The sequence below is a fragment of the Cariama cristata genome, unplaced genomic scaffold (genome assembly GCF_000690535.1).
Source record: "Cariama cristata isolate BGI_N322 unplaced genomic scaffold, ASM69053v1 scaffold9676, whole genome shotgun sequence".
In the NCBI taxonomy this organism is placed as follows: Eukaryota; Metazoa; Chordata; class Aves; order Cariamiformes; family Cariamidae; genus Cariama; species Cariama cristata.
In genome coordinates this window covers 1,095-18,141 of record NW_009623775.1, presented here as the reverse complement: position 1 = coordinate 18,141, position 17,047 = coordinate 1,095, and the positions used below count along the sequence as shown (strand labels likewise).

The following is a 17,047-nucleotide window of genomic DNA, read 5'->3' as shown; positions in this document are numbered from 1 at the left end:
GAGATGACCTTTGTTGATTTCTGGTGTTTCCTCCCACTCTTCCAAGTAGCTTGAAGAGGTAACCTCCCCAGTCTCACCTGTCCTAGCCTTATGAATATAGAAGGACAGTTAATTAGGGTCTGCTGATGCTGTTGCCTACTAACTGTGAGAGGAAGAAAAAAAAAAATTAAGATTATGAAGGAAGAAGAATAGCCTAGAGCTAACTGAAAAGAGTAAATGAATGGCAGCATTCCTTTTACATCAAGCACTAAGTAAACTGATAGCCAGAGTCTGGAATTTGGCCACCTGCTGTATTTCACCACAGCACCGGCTCCAACAGCACAACTTTTTACTTTGGATTGAGGAATCTTCTCTTCGATGTCTAAAATAAGGTAATCTGCAGCCATTTGATGAGTTTTCACTGACAGCTGATTTAAAAAAAAAAAACAAAAACCTTTAAACCACACATGACAGAATACTGAATCAATAAACTGCTTCTTAAAAGTAGAAATGGGAAAACAATTAGGAAAAGCTCTGATGTAGTAACACCCACTGAAAAATAAATTTATTTCAGGAAAAGTATAAACAATATATACACAACAAGCTTAAAGGGGGTTTGCTTCTTGTTTACAGAATGTACGTTATTTTTGCTGATGTGCTAATGTTTCAACAGTTTTGACATTACTTACAACTTAGTGTCCATGATAACATTACCATCCTTGTCCTTTACTCTTACTCTCCCAGAGACATACTTTGTTTCCTGCTGTCCGTTCACGTACACGGTCTTGACGGTACCATCTGGATACTCCCGTCTCTTGAACTGCGATGTGTGTAGTTCTCTCTGGCCATTATTGAACTCTATAGTTTTGCTTCCATCTCTGCATTAAATAAATGTATATAAGTGGTTTTTTTTAAAAATGCATTGTAATGATTATACATAGACTTAAGCTTAACCCAGAACAAACATTATATATGCAAACGTAAATGAAGGAAGACCTTTAAAAAAAATACATAGTATTTGTGAAAAGCCTGCTTTGTTAAATATCATGCCAGCTGGTTGGTACTCAAAAAACTCTTTCTGCAAAACTGACATGACTTCTTTATACTCGAGAGCTTCTACTGCACTTTCTCTGCACTAAATCTATTGCTGCAACAGTCCAAGAAAAGTTTAAAACAATGTTTTGAGCGCTATCAGCTGCCAGTCGCACCTGCTTGCCACACCAGCTAGGTTCTCGCATGTTCTCTAGAACTATGCAAACACACACAGAGGCATTCACGGTCTTTGCGTCTCCTCCAAGCTACCAAAAACAAACAAAAAAACCACACACACACACACACAAAAATTTCCAACAGTAAATACATGTTCACAGTACAGTATATTCAAATGTAAACTTCTAGAAATAGATCTGTCACTGTATACTGCCTCTATCAGTGACCCCGACTGCTCCTTTCCTATCCACAGGCTCCAGTACCTGAAAAGGTAAGACTTACCGCTGAATACGAACAATAGTACCATCTGGAAAGATACTTTCTTCTTGCCCATCCGTAAATAAGTTTTTAATAGTTTGATCAGGGAAGGTAATTTCTTTCTTGCCGTCAGGATAATGCTTCTCTGAAATTTATTTTGAGAGAATATGCTTATTACAGAAATACAGCTATATATATGGGCATCAATGCTGAAGGCTGGTTGGGCCGGATGATTTTTTTTACCTATTTGTCCGTTTGAAAACTGCAAGACCTCTAAGCCATCAGAGTATGTAGTGTGTGTAGTCTTAGCATCAGCATAATAATAAATCTGCAGAAAACAGTTCAGATTTAACATAACTAGTGAGAAATTTTATATGTGTGTGTATACACATGTGTGCCTAAATAAGTAGTTACAGAAAAATGCAGAAGAGGTGGGATACATACCACTGTCTGATCAGGCATAACCTGCTTCACATCCCCATTGAAGAAGGTTATAGTTACAGTCTTCCCATCAGAACCCACTTTTTTCCACGTCCCATTGGGGAAAAATATGAGGTGACAGCCGTTTTTCAAAACCTTTTCAACCTAACGAATACATTACAGAGAGAGAGGTCAGTATTGAGCCATCACACTCTCATTCATCTTCCACAACAGCTGTCTTCTGGAATTTCAGAGTGCAGCGCAATCATTTCACCTTTCCATCAGGATAAGCAGTTTCTCTCTCTATCTCTTCACTGTCTGTGCAGGCAGGTCCAGATAGCAGTGACACATGAGCTTCATTAGGAGCAGTGTCCTGAAATGACAAGAATAATCTAAGCATAAACTCAAACTGAGCTTTGTCTTTGTACACGTGGTTTCTTTCCTAGGCTGGCAGGTATTTTAGGAAGCAAGGAGCACTGGGGAGGAAGACAAGAATAGGAAGGCATAAACACAATCTAGGTTTTATGCAACTCCTAGTATAATTAAAGTGGTAAGACAGACTTGAGACTCAGCAATAACTCATTGTCTGTGATCAGCTGTAGTCTAGCCTAAAGTGGAATTCAGTGGTGTGTTGTAGCATGGTGCTCAACTGCCTGATGTCATCCATATCAAGGTATGAAACAACTGATGAGGTCTCATAAAGCCTGAATGCTACCTACAGCAATCAATGTAAGAATTCATTCAACTATTTATAAGATTCTTGCATGGTTGCCCTACATGAAGCATATCAACATCCAGCTTTTTCCCCTCTCAAAAGGTAAAACATTTTGCAAAATTCAAGGGAGAGAAAGGTTATTCGTTCCTCAGCCAAAGAATGTTGCAACTACTAGACACAGGTAAAACGCTCTGCATCGACTACTACATAGCCATTTTCTGGTATGTCAACAAAACTTCAGCTGAAGAATATAAGGAGGTGAGTCAACAGCTTCACCAGTCACCCTCCAGATACTCATTTAAGTACAAGTAACTATGGTTTTATGTTAGGCTTTTTCCTCCCCCTTAAAAATCAAATCAAGATACAGAACTTACTACCATAAAATTCCTAGAGGAATCTTCTAGTGCTGTCATTGTCTCAGAGTTGCTTCTGTCACTGGCAGGTCCCAATGCAGGTGTTATAGAAAGCTTTCCTACTCAGATACATATAATGCAGTTTATTTGGACAGTGAAGTTAAAGTACAGTTTAAGTGTTGATGTTATCTATGCAGTCAAGCTGTACAGGACACCTGTGTTTCTTAAGTGCAGTAGAAACTGAAAGCAGTACATTTACAAAAAGAATCAGCATAAGCCAGCTCCTTCGGGTATGTCATTGCTTCAGGCTTCAGCAAGAAACTACAACTGAAAAATCATTGCAACAGGCATAATACTTGCACCTTCTCTCCTATTTCATCTCTGTAGGTTTACAAAGGATGCCCCCTCGCCGAGGGATCTAGACAACATTATATTAGTTATGCCTCAAAATTAATAAAGGAAGACTAGTATAACCTTTTAAAAGGAAGAAACTGGTATACTTTTGCCACATCTCTGCTAGCACGCCAGAAAGATGAGAAAATAAAACCAGCAAGGGCTTCATTTCTGGAATGTACTCCTCTGTTAGAGGACATGATGGTTGCTTGAGCTGTCAGAGACATCAAAAAAAGTACCCTCCCATTACTTTCGTGTGTGATTTATTCATTAGGAAGGGGTATAGCTGCCAACAGCATTTGCTCCTCGCTATGAACAAGGAACACCTGCCTGTACGATTACAGATCCTGGTAACAGAAGGGTCTGAAGAGACACAGCAGTTCCAATGCTATCAACATAGTCATCTAATGAGCACTGGCAGCTCAGAGAACAACGATGAATGCCATATGGGATCACAGAACGCAGCTTTTGGCACACTCCAGATGACCAAACTATGACCAGAAGCATTTTCACTCTGAGAATGGTCTCATCACAGCTTTCTCCAGACTCTTACCCTGCAAGGTATGTATCCATATGCTCAAGTTCATTACAACTATTCTCTATCTACTTCTGAGGTGGTGATGCACTCCTTTTAATACAAGCAAAAATCCACGTTAGTTTTCTTTTAAAGATTTAACAGAATTCTCCGATTGGACAAAGACTTATACCTTTTGCCTGTGAACAACTTTTGCCATTTATCTTGATGCAGTTCTGTACTGGAAGAAGCGGAGATGCAGTTTGACTTTTTGGGCCTCTGTTTGGTAGACACTAAAAGAAAGGAAGTTATTTGTGGTTATTCATAATTGTTCATACAGCAGCAACAAAGTTTATACACCATGCGGTGAACTGCCTGGTTTGCCTGGTTGATCCTTAAGGTGCAGAGGTTCACAGGTCAGATCTCATCTATGATTTTTCTCTTACAATTGCATCACTTTGAATTTTTAAGAGGAGTTCCTCAACAGAATGCGTGTGGCATATTGTGAACATTCACATCTGGAAAGAATGTGACATTAACAGAATTCTGTGTCTGTCACCACTAGTGGAGTCCCAAGATTAGATGTTTACTTTTAATTTACTAAGCTATAGCTATTGGATTCCAAGTTTATGATCCAAAACTCAAGTATTCACACAGATTAATTTAAAACACCAAGATTAATAACTTACAGATTCTGCTCTTCTTAGAGTCATCCCAGAATTTTCTATTTTCCTCTTGCTTCCAGCAGCTTCTGCTTTCTTCCAGGCTTCTAGACGAAACCTCTCCATTATTTTGACTTCCTCTTTTAACTCCATATTCTCATTTTCTAAAGCTTCTATTTGATCTTTCAGGCGTCGGTGGGTGGTTGACCATTTTGCCTCTTTTCGTTTTAAATTGTCCTGTAACTGTGCAATCTGCTGTTTCAAAGCCTTAGAAAAATGCATGTTTATAAATAAAAGAGCTCTCATTTTTTAACATATTAAAATATTTTAATGTTCTAATAGAAATACAAGCACACAAAGAGGCACAAGAGGGGCAAAAAAAAATAAGGTCAGCTTAATGAGGCAGAGAGTAAAAGGTAGGAGAAGTTTTATTTCCTGAAAGAGATATTATTTACTTTAGACTACCAATTAGCAAATGTTACTTCAATCTGTTGAAGTAAGGAAGATTTGTTGGGAAGGAGGAGTGAAATCCATGTTTTAAAGGGAAATCCATGCTGTTTAATACATCTTGTTTATACATCTCATGTACATCCTGACAATGAAGGAACAAATAGGTCTTGTTTCTTACATCTCCAATACCTAAAGACCTACAAGTAATAACAAAGTGTAACTTTGAAAATTGTAGGAGATTACTACATTTACTGTACAACAGTTACAGACAGAATAAAACTCAGGTAGAGTTCTAGTTTGCATTTCGATCCACTACCATGAATAAAAACTTACAAAATATTAACTACAGTAACTTCGTATCAAAGTTGAAGATCATTCTACCATAGTCATGAGCAGTTTTTAGCATGGAAATGTGACAAAAAGATTTGCTCATCAGGGGTTTTTGCCTTAAAACCATCAAACAACATTTGTGAAGACTGTAGTTCCTTCCTCAATTAGGCCATGTCTACTAACCGTTCCCATTTTGAAATCACTTGCAACCTTTCAAAATTAAGTTAAAATTTAGTTCTTGATTGCCTTTAAAACAATTTACCTGTTCCTGTTTGGACTAGAAGAATAATATAATTTTATACCTGAATTTCATCGCGTTCTTTTTTATCAGGAATTGCTCTAACTTCTGTGGTATATTTTTCAAAGACTTTACGCTCCTTTTGCAGTTTTTTTATTTCCTTTTTTTTATATTCTTCTATTTCAGCCAGTTCTCGGGCTTTCTGCTGTTGAAAGGCTGCAATTTCTTTCCTATAATTATGAAACAAAGTTGTTGCTTTAGCCCAAAACTAATTCAAATCTGGATTTTAAGGAAGAAAATGAAGACTCTGAATTTTGTGGTCATTGATTCCGTTCCAGCATCTGTTACCCCCAGGAAGACTTAGGGTTAAATGGCATTACTTATTTAAGGAGTAATATTGTCACACGGTTAGTGTTTAAAGTCCAACAATTTCTATTTTTATATCTTCTAGTCATAAAAGTTATCCTGAATTTAACAAAGCTTTGGCTAAAATCTTCCAACATTCTTCAAAGCAATAGAACACCGTTCCCCCAAAAGTACCAGGGAAAAGAATCTGCTAAGAGCAGGACGTCACAAATTAAACATTAGCCAACAACATGACACTGTTTCCAAACAAAGCAAAAATTACTTTGGTAGGAATAGGCGTGCCACATTTAAGTCTCCAGAGATAATTGTTCTGTTCTACATATCACGTAAGTCCCCAGTGCAAACGAAAATATTCTCAGTTTGTACACACAAACATCCAATCCAAAGGAAGAGCATCAATCATGTTAGCATGAAGATCATTTTTGCAAGACCAGTTTAGGACTGTGTTATCACTCAGAACAAAAGTATACAAATTCTCTTAAGTACAGCCTTTAAGGATATCACATTAAACTAGCAGGTGTTCTTAATATTATAATTTGTGAGTAATAATTACAGTTTAATATATACATAGAGCAACAACCAGTTTCTTGACCTATGTCTCCACTGTAACTGAAACACACCAATTATTTACTTGTGCTGTTGGTAACTGGATATTATGATAGTCTAGAACAAACTATGTAAGTGAATGCACAAAAATATTTCAATTAAAAAAAAAAAATCACCTGATGATTGCCAAGGCATGCTCTCTTTCTTCACGGAGTTTAGTTAGAGTTGTGTTTTCAGCTCTGAATCTCTCTATTTCAGTTTCCAATTCAGTCAGTCTCTCTCTCAGTACCTGGGATGGAACAGTGTTTCCTGTCAGAGAACAGCCAGATGCGAGTTATCTAAGTGGCATCCGTAAGACTGAAGTAAACAATTATCACACACCAGTTAAAAAAACAAACGAACCACTAAGTGATACTATTTTAAGATAGCAGTAGTATTGCAAAAACTTTCTAGTATTCAAATAACACAGAAGTAACATTTTAAAGCACTCTGCACTATTTACTCAAGTACCTAAAATATAGAGTATATTTATCATCTTTAAAGAACTAAATACATATTAGGAATTGGAATGAGAAGGGCTTCACATCAAGCTAGAGAAATTAAATGAAGGGCCAAGCATCAAACAGGAAAGTTTACGGTTGTAAGTTTTTCCAAGTTTAATTCATAACAAAGTCTGCTCACACCTATCACCGATGTGAAATCTATTGCAGAGGCCGATACTGGGATTTGTGGGCTTTTTTGCCATCCCAGTTTCCTGTTCAGTCACTACTTAACACTCCCAGAGTTTTAATAGTCTGCTGCTGAGTATGCAATAGAAGAGCCTAAATACTGATGCGCAGTAGGTAGTTGCCTCATTCTACCCTTAAATGCTCTGAGATTCAGTAATTTAAAAAAAAAAAAAAAAAAGGACACACACAACACAAAAAACACCCACAAACCACACCAAAACTCTACCCCTCTTGCTGCAAACAACATCTAGCAGGCATCTTTAGACAACCCTACAAAAACAACTCCCCACAAAACAGTAAGCAGAAATAGCAGCTTTCGTATGAATATCTCACAAAGACCCAAACAAACTCCTAAACATTCATTGGAGCAGAGTTTGAAACGAAGATGTCACCACCTTTCAGAGAGGAAATTTAAATGCTAGGCTATGCCATCATCCTTTCACTGAACAACTCCATTTTTAATGATCTCACATAAATGCAACAGCTTCATACAGAGTTTTTAGAGGCAGTCCTTCCCCAGACTATAACCATATAGTCAAAATCACCTTGGGCAAAGCAGAAGGATTAATCCACATTTCCCATATTCCAGATGAATTCTCTAAACACTTTACTACTGTTGGAAAATACAGACAGGGCTGCTGCCTCCTTATATTTTATAAGAGGAAGAAGCAAACCTAACTGTGCATAGCATTACCCTATGCTGATGTAAATGCACACCACAGCGGAAAGAGAAGCACCACTTCATTTTCCGCATGCCTTTGATACTTCCCCTGGTTTGGAAGCAGTGATCAAGCAGCTCCAGATCAAGTTAGTTCAATAAGCTGGTCTGACAGAAAACTAGCCTCCAGGGGGAAAAAAAAAAAAATGAAAAGAAAAAAAAAAGGTTTTCACTGATCGTACTCATTCTGCAAGCTGCATAATTGTTAGATCCGACATTAGACACGCAACCAGGAGAGGAGAGGAAAGGTGAGAACAAGGCCATTCCCTGCACCTGAAGTCTGTACTTACACCCTTTGGTGTAATGCCAGGTTGCAGCTTAAGCTTTAGAAGGAAAGACCTGTAATACATGTCGTCTTTAACATTTCCTACCAGTTGCTGTTCTCTCACCTCCTGGCTCCTGCTCCACATTTGATTTGATTTCATGCTCTGAATGACAGCCTGCCTTCTGTTTCGGTTTCAGCGAAGGAAACAGTTTCATCATCAGGTTTGATACAGGCGGTCCGGTTGAATCACTGTCCACGGCAGACTCTTTGGACATTTCATCTCCTCCCTTTGAGGCAACTTTTCTCTTTATTGCTTTACCTGGGACAGTTGTATTATTCTGACTGGAAAAGTCCGTCTGTAAAGGTATTTTAGTGTATTTTTCAGGGAAATCACTGTTAACATAATTTTCATCAAGATCACTCCATGTTCTTTCATCATCAAACTCGAACTTACTCCGACTTATACAAGACATGCCCCTCTGATGTTCTGAAGCTTTTCTAATCTTTTGCTTTGACAGTGCACTGCACTCTTTGTCTGACAAGCCAAGGTCAGCATCTCCATTTTTGCTTTCTCTGCTGATGTCTGTAACAGAATCTCCATAATCAAAACATTCTGGATCGCTTTCTCTATGGCTCAAAAAAGATGCCTTAGCATCTTCATTTTCATGCTTTAATGTGGTCTCAAATTCACTCTCAGAATCTGTAGTAGCATCACCATTGCCCTCACCCTTATCTTCATTTACAATCCATTGATTACTTTTAAAAGCCGGAGCTGCTGTCATGGAAGAAGCTGAAAATATTACCCTGTCAGTTTTACTCAATGGATCCTGCATTCTAAAAGCTGAATTTGGGACTGCATGCATAACTGCTCCATCATCTATATTTCCCTGTGTCGTACAGTCTGCCTTTTTATTTTGCTTATTTATAAGTTCAACAGCCAGTGCCTTTACTTGCTGCTGTTTTGCCTTGATAGGGGTAGAAGACATTCTGCGGCCTTTTAAATTTTGCTGATCTTGATCTAAGATCCTTTGCACAAATGAGGAGTTACTCGAGAAAGATATTTCATCTGCAGCTTGTTCTAGAAACAAAAATTCATCTAGTTCTAGATTCTCTTTCTCTTTTTCTTTTTCCCAGTTTTCCAGCTTATTCTGAAATGAAACTTCAAAAGACAGTTCTGAATCTTTTACAGGGTGACCTACAGGACATTTAGAGTTAGAAAAGCCACTGGCCAGCTCACAAGACAACTGAGGCTTTTCTCTGCCAGGTAATTTGTTTCCAATTTTGCTAGTGTGTGACTTAGCAAATTCTACTATGTTCTCTTTATTTTCTATTTTGTTGTTAATTTCTGATGGGAAAGAATCTCTCATCTGTCCATCGTGATTTTTTCCTGGTTGCATTCTTGTTTCTAATGGTAAGGTATTTTTTCCATTGTGATTCCTGAGTACCAGGGTCTTCTGAAGAGCACAACGTTTTGCTTTATCAGGGTGGTTGTATTTTTTACATGGTGCAAAAGAGTTCCCAGAAACCAGTTTTTTGCCAGGAAGCATAATTTTCTTCTGTATTTGTGATCTGTCCACTTTAATATTTCTGTCATCTGAAGCCCTTTGTTGAAGTTTTGGGGTGTTTTCTCCAATTTTTCTAATTTTAGATTTGGCATTAGTGAATCTTGTTAAGCCTTCTCCTCTTTTCAGGAAGGGTTGTCTGATCACTGGTTTTTGAATGGCTGATCCGTTTGTCTCCTGAAAAGGGGTAAGGAAAAGTAAAACACAAAATGTTAAAAAGCCCCTTACACAGTTTGAAGATTTCTTCAAATAAACCCTACATATGAGTAGGAATTTATATAGTACATTTCTACTGGATTTGTAAAGATTAAACAAGTGAAGTATTTGAGGCTTGTTGTTTTATTTTTAAGAATGTGAATATTGCATTCCATGTTAGCTTTTGATGCTAGAACCTTCCTTGTACATTTTTAAAGCACCTATTGCATCTTGGCACAATATATAGAGACAATAAAGTTTAAAAAAATAAATAAATAACCTGTAACTTTTGGGTTTGCTCCAGACGCCGCTCCTCTAGTTGTATCTGTTCTTCCAGGAATTCTTCAAATGTCTGTTTGTTCTCCTGAATCGCAGCTTTAATAGGTCTAGTGTAATTTTTTTAAAAAAGTCTTATATTTCTATATAAAATAATTGTGTTTAACATCACTACTATTCAAAGACCTAAGGTGTAATTACATAAAAGATGACAAATTATGCAGTACTTTGGTCATTAAGTGTCAAAGTTAATCTGAGAAATGCATTATAACACTAGCTGTTTACCTTTTGAGAAATGGTTTATCAAATCCCTGCTACAGTTACTATACATATCTAAAAGATACTCTATGCAGATTTTGCTGTGTCTTCTTTCATTGGTTTTCTCAATGACCCCTTTTTTCTGCCCAGATCACTAAACTTTCACTTGTATTTTAGTCATACTGCCAATTTCTATGGTACCACCATCCCAGTCAGTAATCTATGGGATCACGTTCCTTATCTCCCCCTTTGATACCCCTCCTCCTTCACAGGAGTGCTGGGTCTGCCTGGGATGGAGCGAGCTTTCTTCCGTACGGTGCTGTGGTTTGGATTTGTGACTACAACAGTGTTGATAGCACACCAATGGTTTAGCTATTACTGAACACGGCTTGCACAGCATCAAAGCTTTCTGTGGTGCCGCTCCCCACCACCAGGGAGTAGGCTGGGGGTTGGCGAGACGCTGAGAAGGGACACAGCCAGAACAGCAGACCCAAATTGGCCAAAGGGCTATTCCAGGCCATATAACATCATGTGCAGCAGTAAAAACTGGGGGCTTGGTCTTCCAAAAGTAGCTGTCGCTCACAGACAAAGTGGGCATCGGTCTGCTTGTGGGAGGTGGAGGGTGACTGCCTATGCATCACTTGGGGTTTTTTCCCCCCACTCTCTTCTTTACTTATTAAACTGTTTTTATCTCAACCCACAAGTTTTCTTGAGTTTGCTCCTCTGATGCCCTCTCCCATTCTGCTCTGGAGGACAGAGTGAACAAGCAACTGGGTGGGTGCTTAGTTACCGGCTGGGCTCAACTCACCACAGCCTGCACCAAGTATTTCTTGGGTTTGTGATGACCCGGCAGAGAAGGCAGAACTTTAAAACAATGTCGACCACTACTTTTAGCCTATCAACGCCATAACCAAAGACTTTACCATACATGAGAAGGCTTCTGCCACAAGCACTACTATTAATTACTTATTATTAATAAGTAATGTTTATTAATAATTAATTATTATTAATTTTTAGCCATATACAGACCTTTGAACAAACACAACTCCTGGTAATAAACTAAAAAGTCACAGCCTTACACTCCACCTTCACACGACTACTTTCACCACATAACAGTGATTGTAGTAAACCAAATTGGGAACTGCAATTATAACTGCTTATAAACTAAGCTACACTAAAACGTTCTTCTAAACTATCGTTACCCCAGGCTGCACACACCTCTTCAGCCAATACGCAACTTCACATCTTTTACAGCATAAGCAATTTCAAGCCAGAGCCTCTCTTACTACAGGTCTCCACAGTACCTAGCAAAATGGAATCCTTGGTTGAGAAAGCTACACAAATTGAGAATATCAGACTCTTTCAATCAGAACTCAGAATTCAACCAAACTCGTGTTATTTGACAAAAACTGCATAATAATGGTCTGAATTACCTTTCCTCTGTATTAGTCCACAAATGTTTTCTTCCACTGGAATTTTCAGAGAGGTTGGCAATTTCCACACATAAAGGATCAATGCGATGATCTTCACTCTCCGTTAATATTTCCATCTTTTGTTCTGGACACCACATGTTTTTTCCTGTGAAATTAATAGAAATTTTTTTCCTCCCAACAACGAATCAGTTTTCAGCTCATACTTTAAGCAGCATTCAGGTCAGATTAAAACCAGAAGGGACCTTCATGGTAACGTAGTCTGAATTCCTACACAAAATAGTCCTAAGATTTCCCCAAATTAATTCTTATTTGAATTTGAGCTTTCTTTTTAAAAGAACATCCAATTATGCATTCAAAATTTTCCACAGACTTTAAATAACCTGTTCTGATTGTTTCTCTTATTTGCTATTGTTAATTTATGGCTTAAAAATAAAGTAACTGAACAAATTTGGATGTCTGCTGTACAGAAGAGCTCTCTTATCAAGCTTCTGTTTCTCATGTATATATGTATAAATTATGATCAATTTATCCTTTCACATCCTCTTAAACCAAGCCCTCTGATTAAAAGCTTTAAAGCTTTTTTGATATGAAGTATGACGAAATGCAATCTCATAGCTTTTCCCCAAAACCTCTACAGGTTAATAAGGTTTAACTTTATTAAATTGCTAGACTCAAACCAAAACCACTGTTCCAGTCATAGCAGCGGAGCAGTCATGCTGGTGCTAACGGTAAAACTGAGAAGAGAAGGAAAGATAAAGCACTCCAGTGCATTACTTCTGACGTACGAAAAAAATTTTCAGTCATATGGTAGGACCTTGTCAACCCGTCTGGATTCCTAATTCCAGTTCATTTACTAATCCTCACAATAGAGCTGGTCTGAAGACGTTCTGTATCCCTGGCTAGCCTGTTGTTTCCCATTTGCCAAGTGAAAATGTGGGTACAGTTCAGCCCTGCTATCCAGTATCTGTCATTATTTGCTATTTTCCCAGTCTTTATCATATATAAGCTTTAGCAGTAATGATTTTTTTTTTCCCCTAAAACAGACAAGCATTTCATACAGATAGAACAACTTGATTTTTGTCTCATGCTGCTTTTAACAAAACTCACGTGGACATCAACAGGAACACTCTGAGGTCTGTAAGCTGTCAGTAAACCCACCAACAAATCAAGTAAACCAACACTTGTATAAAACCTTCACAATAAGTATTAGAAAATTAAGCTCAGTAACTACAGGGGGAAGAAAAACCCACCACACACCAAGTTACCTTTCTATAAATGACTAACCAGTAACACGTTTGTCTTCCTCGTTTTTCAAACAATTCTGCATTTTCAGAGGCACACCCAGACCTTGTTTCTCACAGGCAGACACTCCTGAAAGACTGTTCTTCAAAGATGAGGTGCATTCGTTGTTGTTTAACTTTTGTAAAAAATCACAGTCTTGTGCACGTGGAGAAACAATCGGAGCATATGCTCTGTCTTCAAGGATATTCTGATATCCAGATGATGGCAATTGGTGTAAAGTTGTTAAGCCCACTGAATCACCAGGTCTTGGCTTTTGACTTTCAGCCTTTAGAGCACAGCCTTCAAATTGAAAGAAAAAAGCGGCTGTGTCATTGTATTTGTATTACAACACCACTGCTCCACAGGAGAAAAGAAATGGCACTGAAGGGCAAGACTGATCACCAGTCTCCATCTCATGTTACTGATCAAGAATAAGCGATGAGGCAAGCTGGATTTTGTTCTCCTAAACTAAGCCCTAAATTCAGTTTCTCAGGTAGGCAGAGTGAAAGAACGATAATTGTTTAAGTCAGGTTGGACTGATACTGCCAACAGGAGAAAATACCCCTGCTTAACTCCAAAAGCTTTTTCCAGCCCAGCACTGTCCCCTCCCTTTGCACACAGCAAACAAGTCTGAAAAACTGATACAGGTTACAAGTGTTTGTTTTTAAGTACAGATCAGCTCCCTAGTCTAGTTCAGTTCATCACCTGAAGAAATCTGTGCTGCGGGAGCACAAACAAGAAGGGACCACTCCATTTGGGTACACTGACAGCTTAAAGCAATCAAAAGTATTGTGAGAAACAGCTAATCAGAACAGAAAGCAACTGTTCGTTTTACACAGTCTTTTATAGTTAAAATATGTTCTTGGAAACAAGGGCTCCCATCATAGCACATATTGATCACGTTACAATTACAGTTGGCATTTTATAAAAACAGGATAGTATTCCTTCTACAGTCGCACTCAACTTTCAGGCACTGAAGTGATGCAGCATTTATCTTTGACCTATCAAGTAGTCTTAAGATGAAGAAGGCTGAATACACTTTCAGATTTTAACTGGAAAATGAGATTAAATTCTTCAGTTTACTCAAAGTACATCATATGCTTGCTTTCTCAACTTACCAAGAACTGCTGTCTGGCCAGATACCATGCTAAGTAGCTTCTGCTGCTCTTCCATTAGCCTTTGAAGTTGCTCCATCTGTTGTTTCTTTAGCTGTTCCCGTTTCTGTTGTTGCAATTCCTTCAGCTTTTCAAACACAAAAATAAAGGTATTAGAGGCTAAGTTTACTTAGAATATACTACAGGATTAGCATCATCAAGACAATGGGTATTTCTTGCTTTAAAGCTGTTGCATTAGATAACATGAAGGAAATTAAGAATTTTCCCATCTATGAATGCACATTATTTCCAGTTTGCCCAATTAACAGTTCCACTAGTATTTAATTGACCAATCTGCAAACAATAGGAATCAGAACTTATTTCTACTGCATGGGAACAAACATTCAAATTCTGTTCTTTTGATGTTAACTTCTGCTATGCTGGTTTTTTTATTAAAACATGAAATACTTTCTAATGATTAAAGCTTTAGAAGAAGTGTGGGGTGGGATTTTTTTTTTTCTCTCTCTCCAAGATCTCAGTTACAGTGAACACTATTAATACAAAGGACAGAGAGGGGAAAAAAAGAGCATCTGAGAACATTAAGACTCATGAAGCTGCCTGAAAAAAAAAAAATAAGTAAAATACTGATAACGTTCAGTAATCCAGTCTTCATTTTCTTGTGTAGCAGGAGTCCCTGGCCCTGCCTCAAGACCAGCCTCAAGGGCCATATGAAGGCAGGGTATTCCATACCCTACCGAACCACAGCAATGGGTGGTGGGCCTCTGTGCCCATCTGCGCCTCCAACACATACATGTGTGCTAGTTCTAGCTCCTCCAAAGGAAAGACAGGAGGTCTGATGAAATCCTTCCACAGGTCAACAACTGGACCACAGCTGACATCCAACAAGCAAGAAAAAATTCCCTTGGATTTCCTTTGTAGTCCCTTAAAATTCCAGTGAAAACAGAAGTAAGGCACTACGCAAGTAGAAGCTGTGAGCTAATGATCAAGATCCAAAAATCACCTAGGACTCATCTCCAACCCCTTCACTTAATTTATTAAATAAATTATTATCAGAACAGGTAGAAGTATGATATCCTCAGAAAACCAAACTGAAAAAAATCTCATACATTCAAAACTACATTCACCACTACAAGTATCAGATTTATTTTTTTTTAATATTAGATTGCCAATAACTTTCTAAGACAGGAGACTTAATAATTCTTCTTAAGATACTATTAAACCAGCTGTCATTTAGCCACTGTTTGATACTGCTGACAATACTGAAAAAGTAAATAAATATTTTCCTATCGTATAAAATACAGGAGAAAACTTTTGTAGCACCGGCTAAGTTGTGGAATTCTACTCTAGACACACTCTCTGCCTCTCTCCGCTTGAGCAAGCAGACATAGGGGTTTGTGCTGAGGTAGCTGCTGGCAGAGTGGACAAGGAGGTGAGTGAGTTCTTAATCCTCAACAGCAAGATCTGTTAAAGTGCCACTGAAGACTTTCAGCTAACGCAATTAATCCAGTAATTGGGAAGAGCTACAAGCGAACGTACAGCCAGTTACAGTCGATTAACCGACATGATTGCATTGGGAAAAAAACAATTAGTAACATCAGTGTTGTAATTCCAGGCTTTTTTGTCCCAATGTCTTGGATGCTTCATCACGTTCAACACTACCATCTCTCTCATCTAAACAGAACCAGGTATATGGGTATACATACCTACTTTGAGAACTAACAGAAGATGGTGCGATAGATACAAGAACACAGAACTTCACCACATTGTGAATACCTGTGGTGAAGCACTACCACTGTAATGACCAGCACCCCATTTCCGCACCTTCAAGTGAAGAAACAACAGCACGTTGTAAAACTGTGTGGGACTACAAACTCCCAACCAGCTTCGCCTTTCCAGGTAAAAACATTTTGAGAACAAGTACACTGCCACTGAATGCAATTTCATTTTAAACTGGAACCTGTGCCAGCTGGAAACAGCAGTTAAACTCTCAATAACCTCACATCATGAGGAGGACACCAACTTTTATGCATGCATAACTATGACTTTGGACTTGCTCTTCAAGCTTGCTGTGTTCTATACATTGCAAAGAGTTTGCTTACTTCCAGTTACAGCAAATCATATGCGGGAACAAAATAAATCTTAATGGATGCATGTCAAGGAATTCTAGGACTTTTACCTGTTCAAGCTTTTGTAAGAGCGGATCACTGTGATCGGGTTTATTCTGACTATCCACTTCACCATGGACAAAGTCTGATTTAGAGGTTTCTACGTTACATGCTGCTGCTGGAAAAGATGTTTCAGTGGTACACTCCTGAAGTGTACAAGAGCTGCCAGACTCTTCACATAAGGAGTCATCACTTACAGAACAGCTGTCTGAAAGACGCAATACTTCGGCAGGGAAAGCTGTGTTGCTTTCAGGTCCAGAGAACAAATTTTCTTTGTTGATTTTCGAACCAGTAAAACTAGGATCTAATAAGACTCCAGCACGGGAACTATTGGACATCCAGTGTGCAATGAAGTTTTGTTCACTACTCGGATCTTCAACAGTTGGCATCTTGTAAACTGTATTTCAATTTATTTCCTGATGTAGCATTAATATAACAATATTACATTATGTAGTATTAGAACAGTATAACTTTCAAAGTTCCAGGCATTTGGTATGGATGGTTACCTACTTTTAGCACCTAGAAATTAAGCAGATAAACAAAGTAAGAAATCTACAGTAACAGTTTCCCAGTAAAAGAAAGTTACTCTTTTATAACCAACCTAGTATATTTATATAA

General features: G+C 38.2%; 1 protein-coding gene across 1 annotated transcript; it reads right to left on the bottom strand.

The window, feature by feature from the left end:
• Positions 1 to 664: 664 nt before the first annotated feature.
• On the bottom strand, positions 665 to 16,818 carry CENPJ (centromere protein J). The gene is made up of 16 exons (XM_009702894.1): positions 16,441 to 16,818; positions 14,268 to 14,391; positions 13,216 to 13,449; positions 11,869 to 12,013; positions 10,182 to 10,287; positions 8,269 to 9,883; positions 6,610 to 6,742; positions 5,586 to 5,751; positions 4,531 to 4,770; positions 4,035 to 4,134; positions 2,956 to 3,053; positions 2,141 to 2,239; positions 1,891 to 2,031; positions 1,690 to 1,774; positions 1,471 to 1,591; positions 665 to 857 (listed from the first exon to the last, which is right to left on the bottom strand). Exons 1-16 carry the CDS (start codon positions 16,816 to 16,818, stop codon positions 665 to 667), a joined length of 3,978 nt encoding a protein of 1,325 aa, XP_009701196.1.
• Between the last annotated feature and the right edge of the window lie 229 nt (positions 16,819 to 17,047).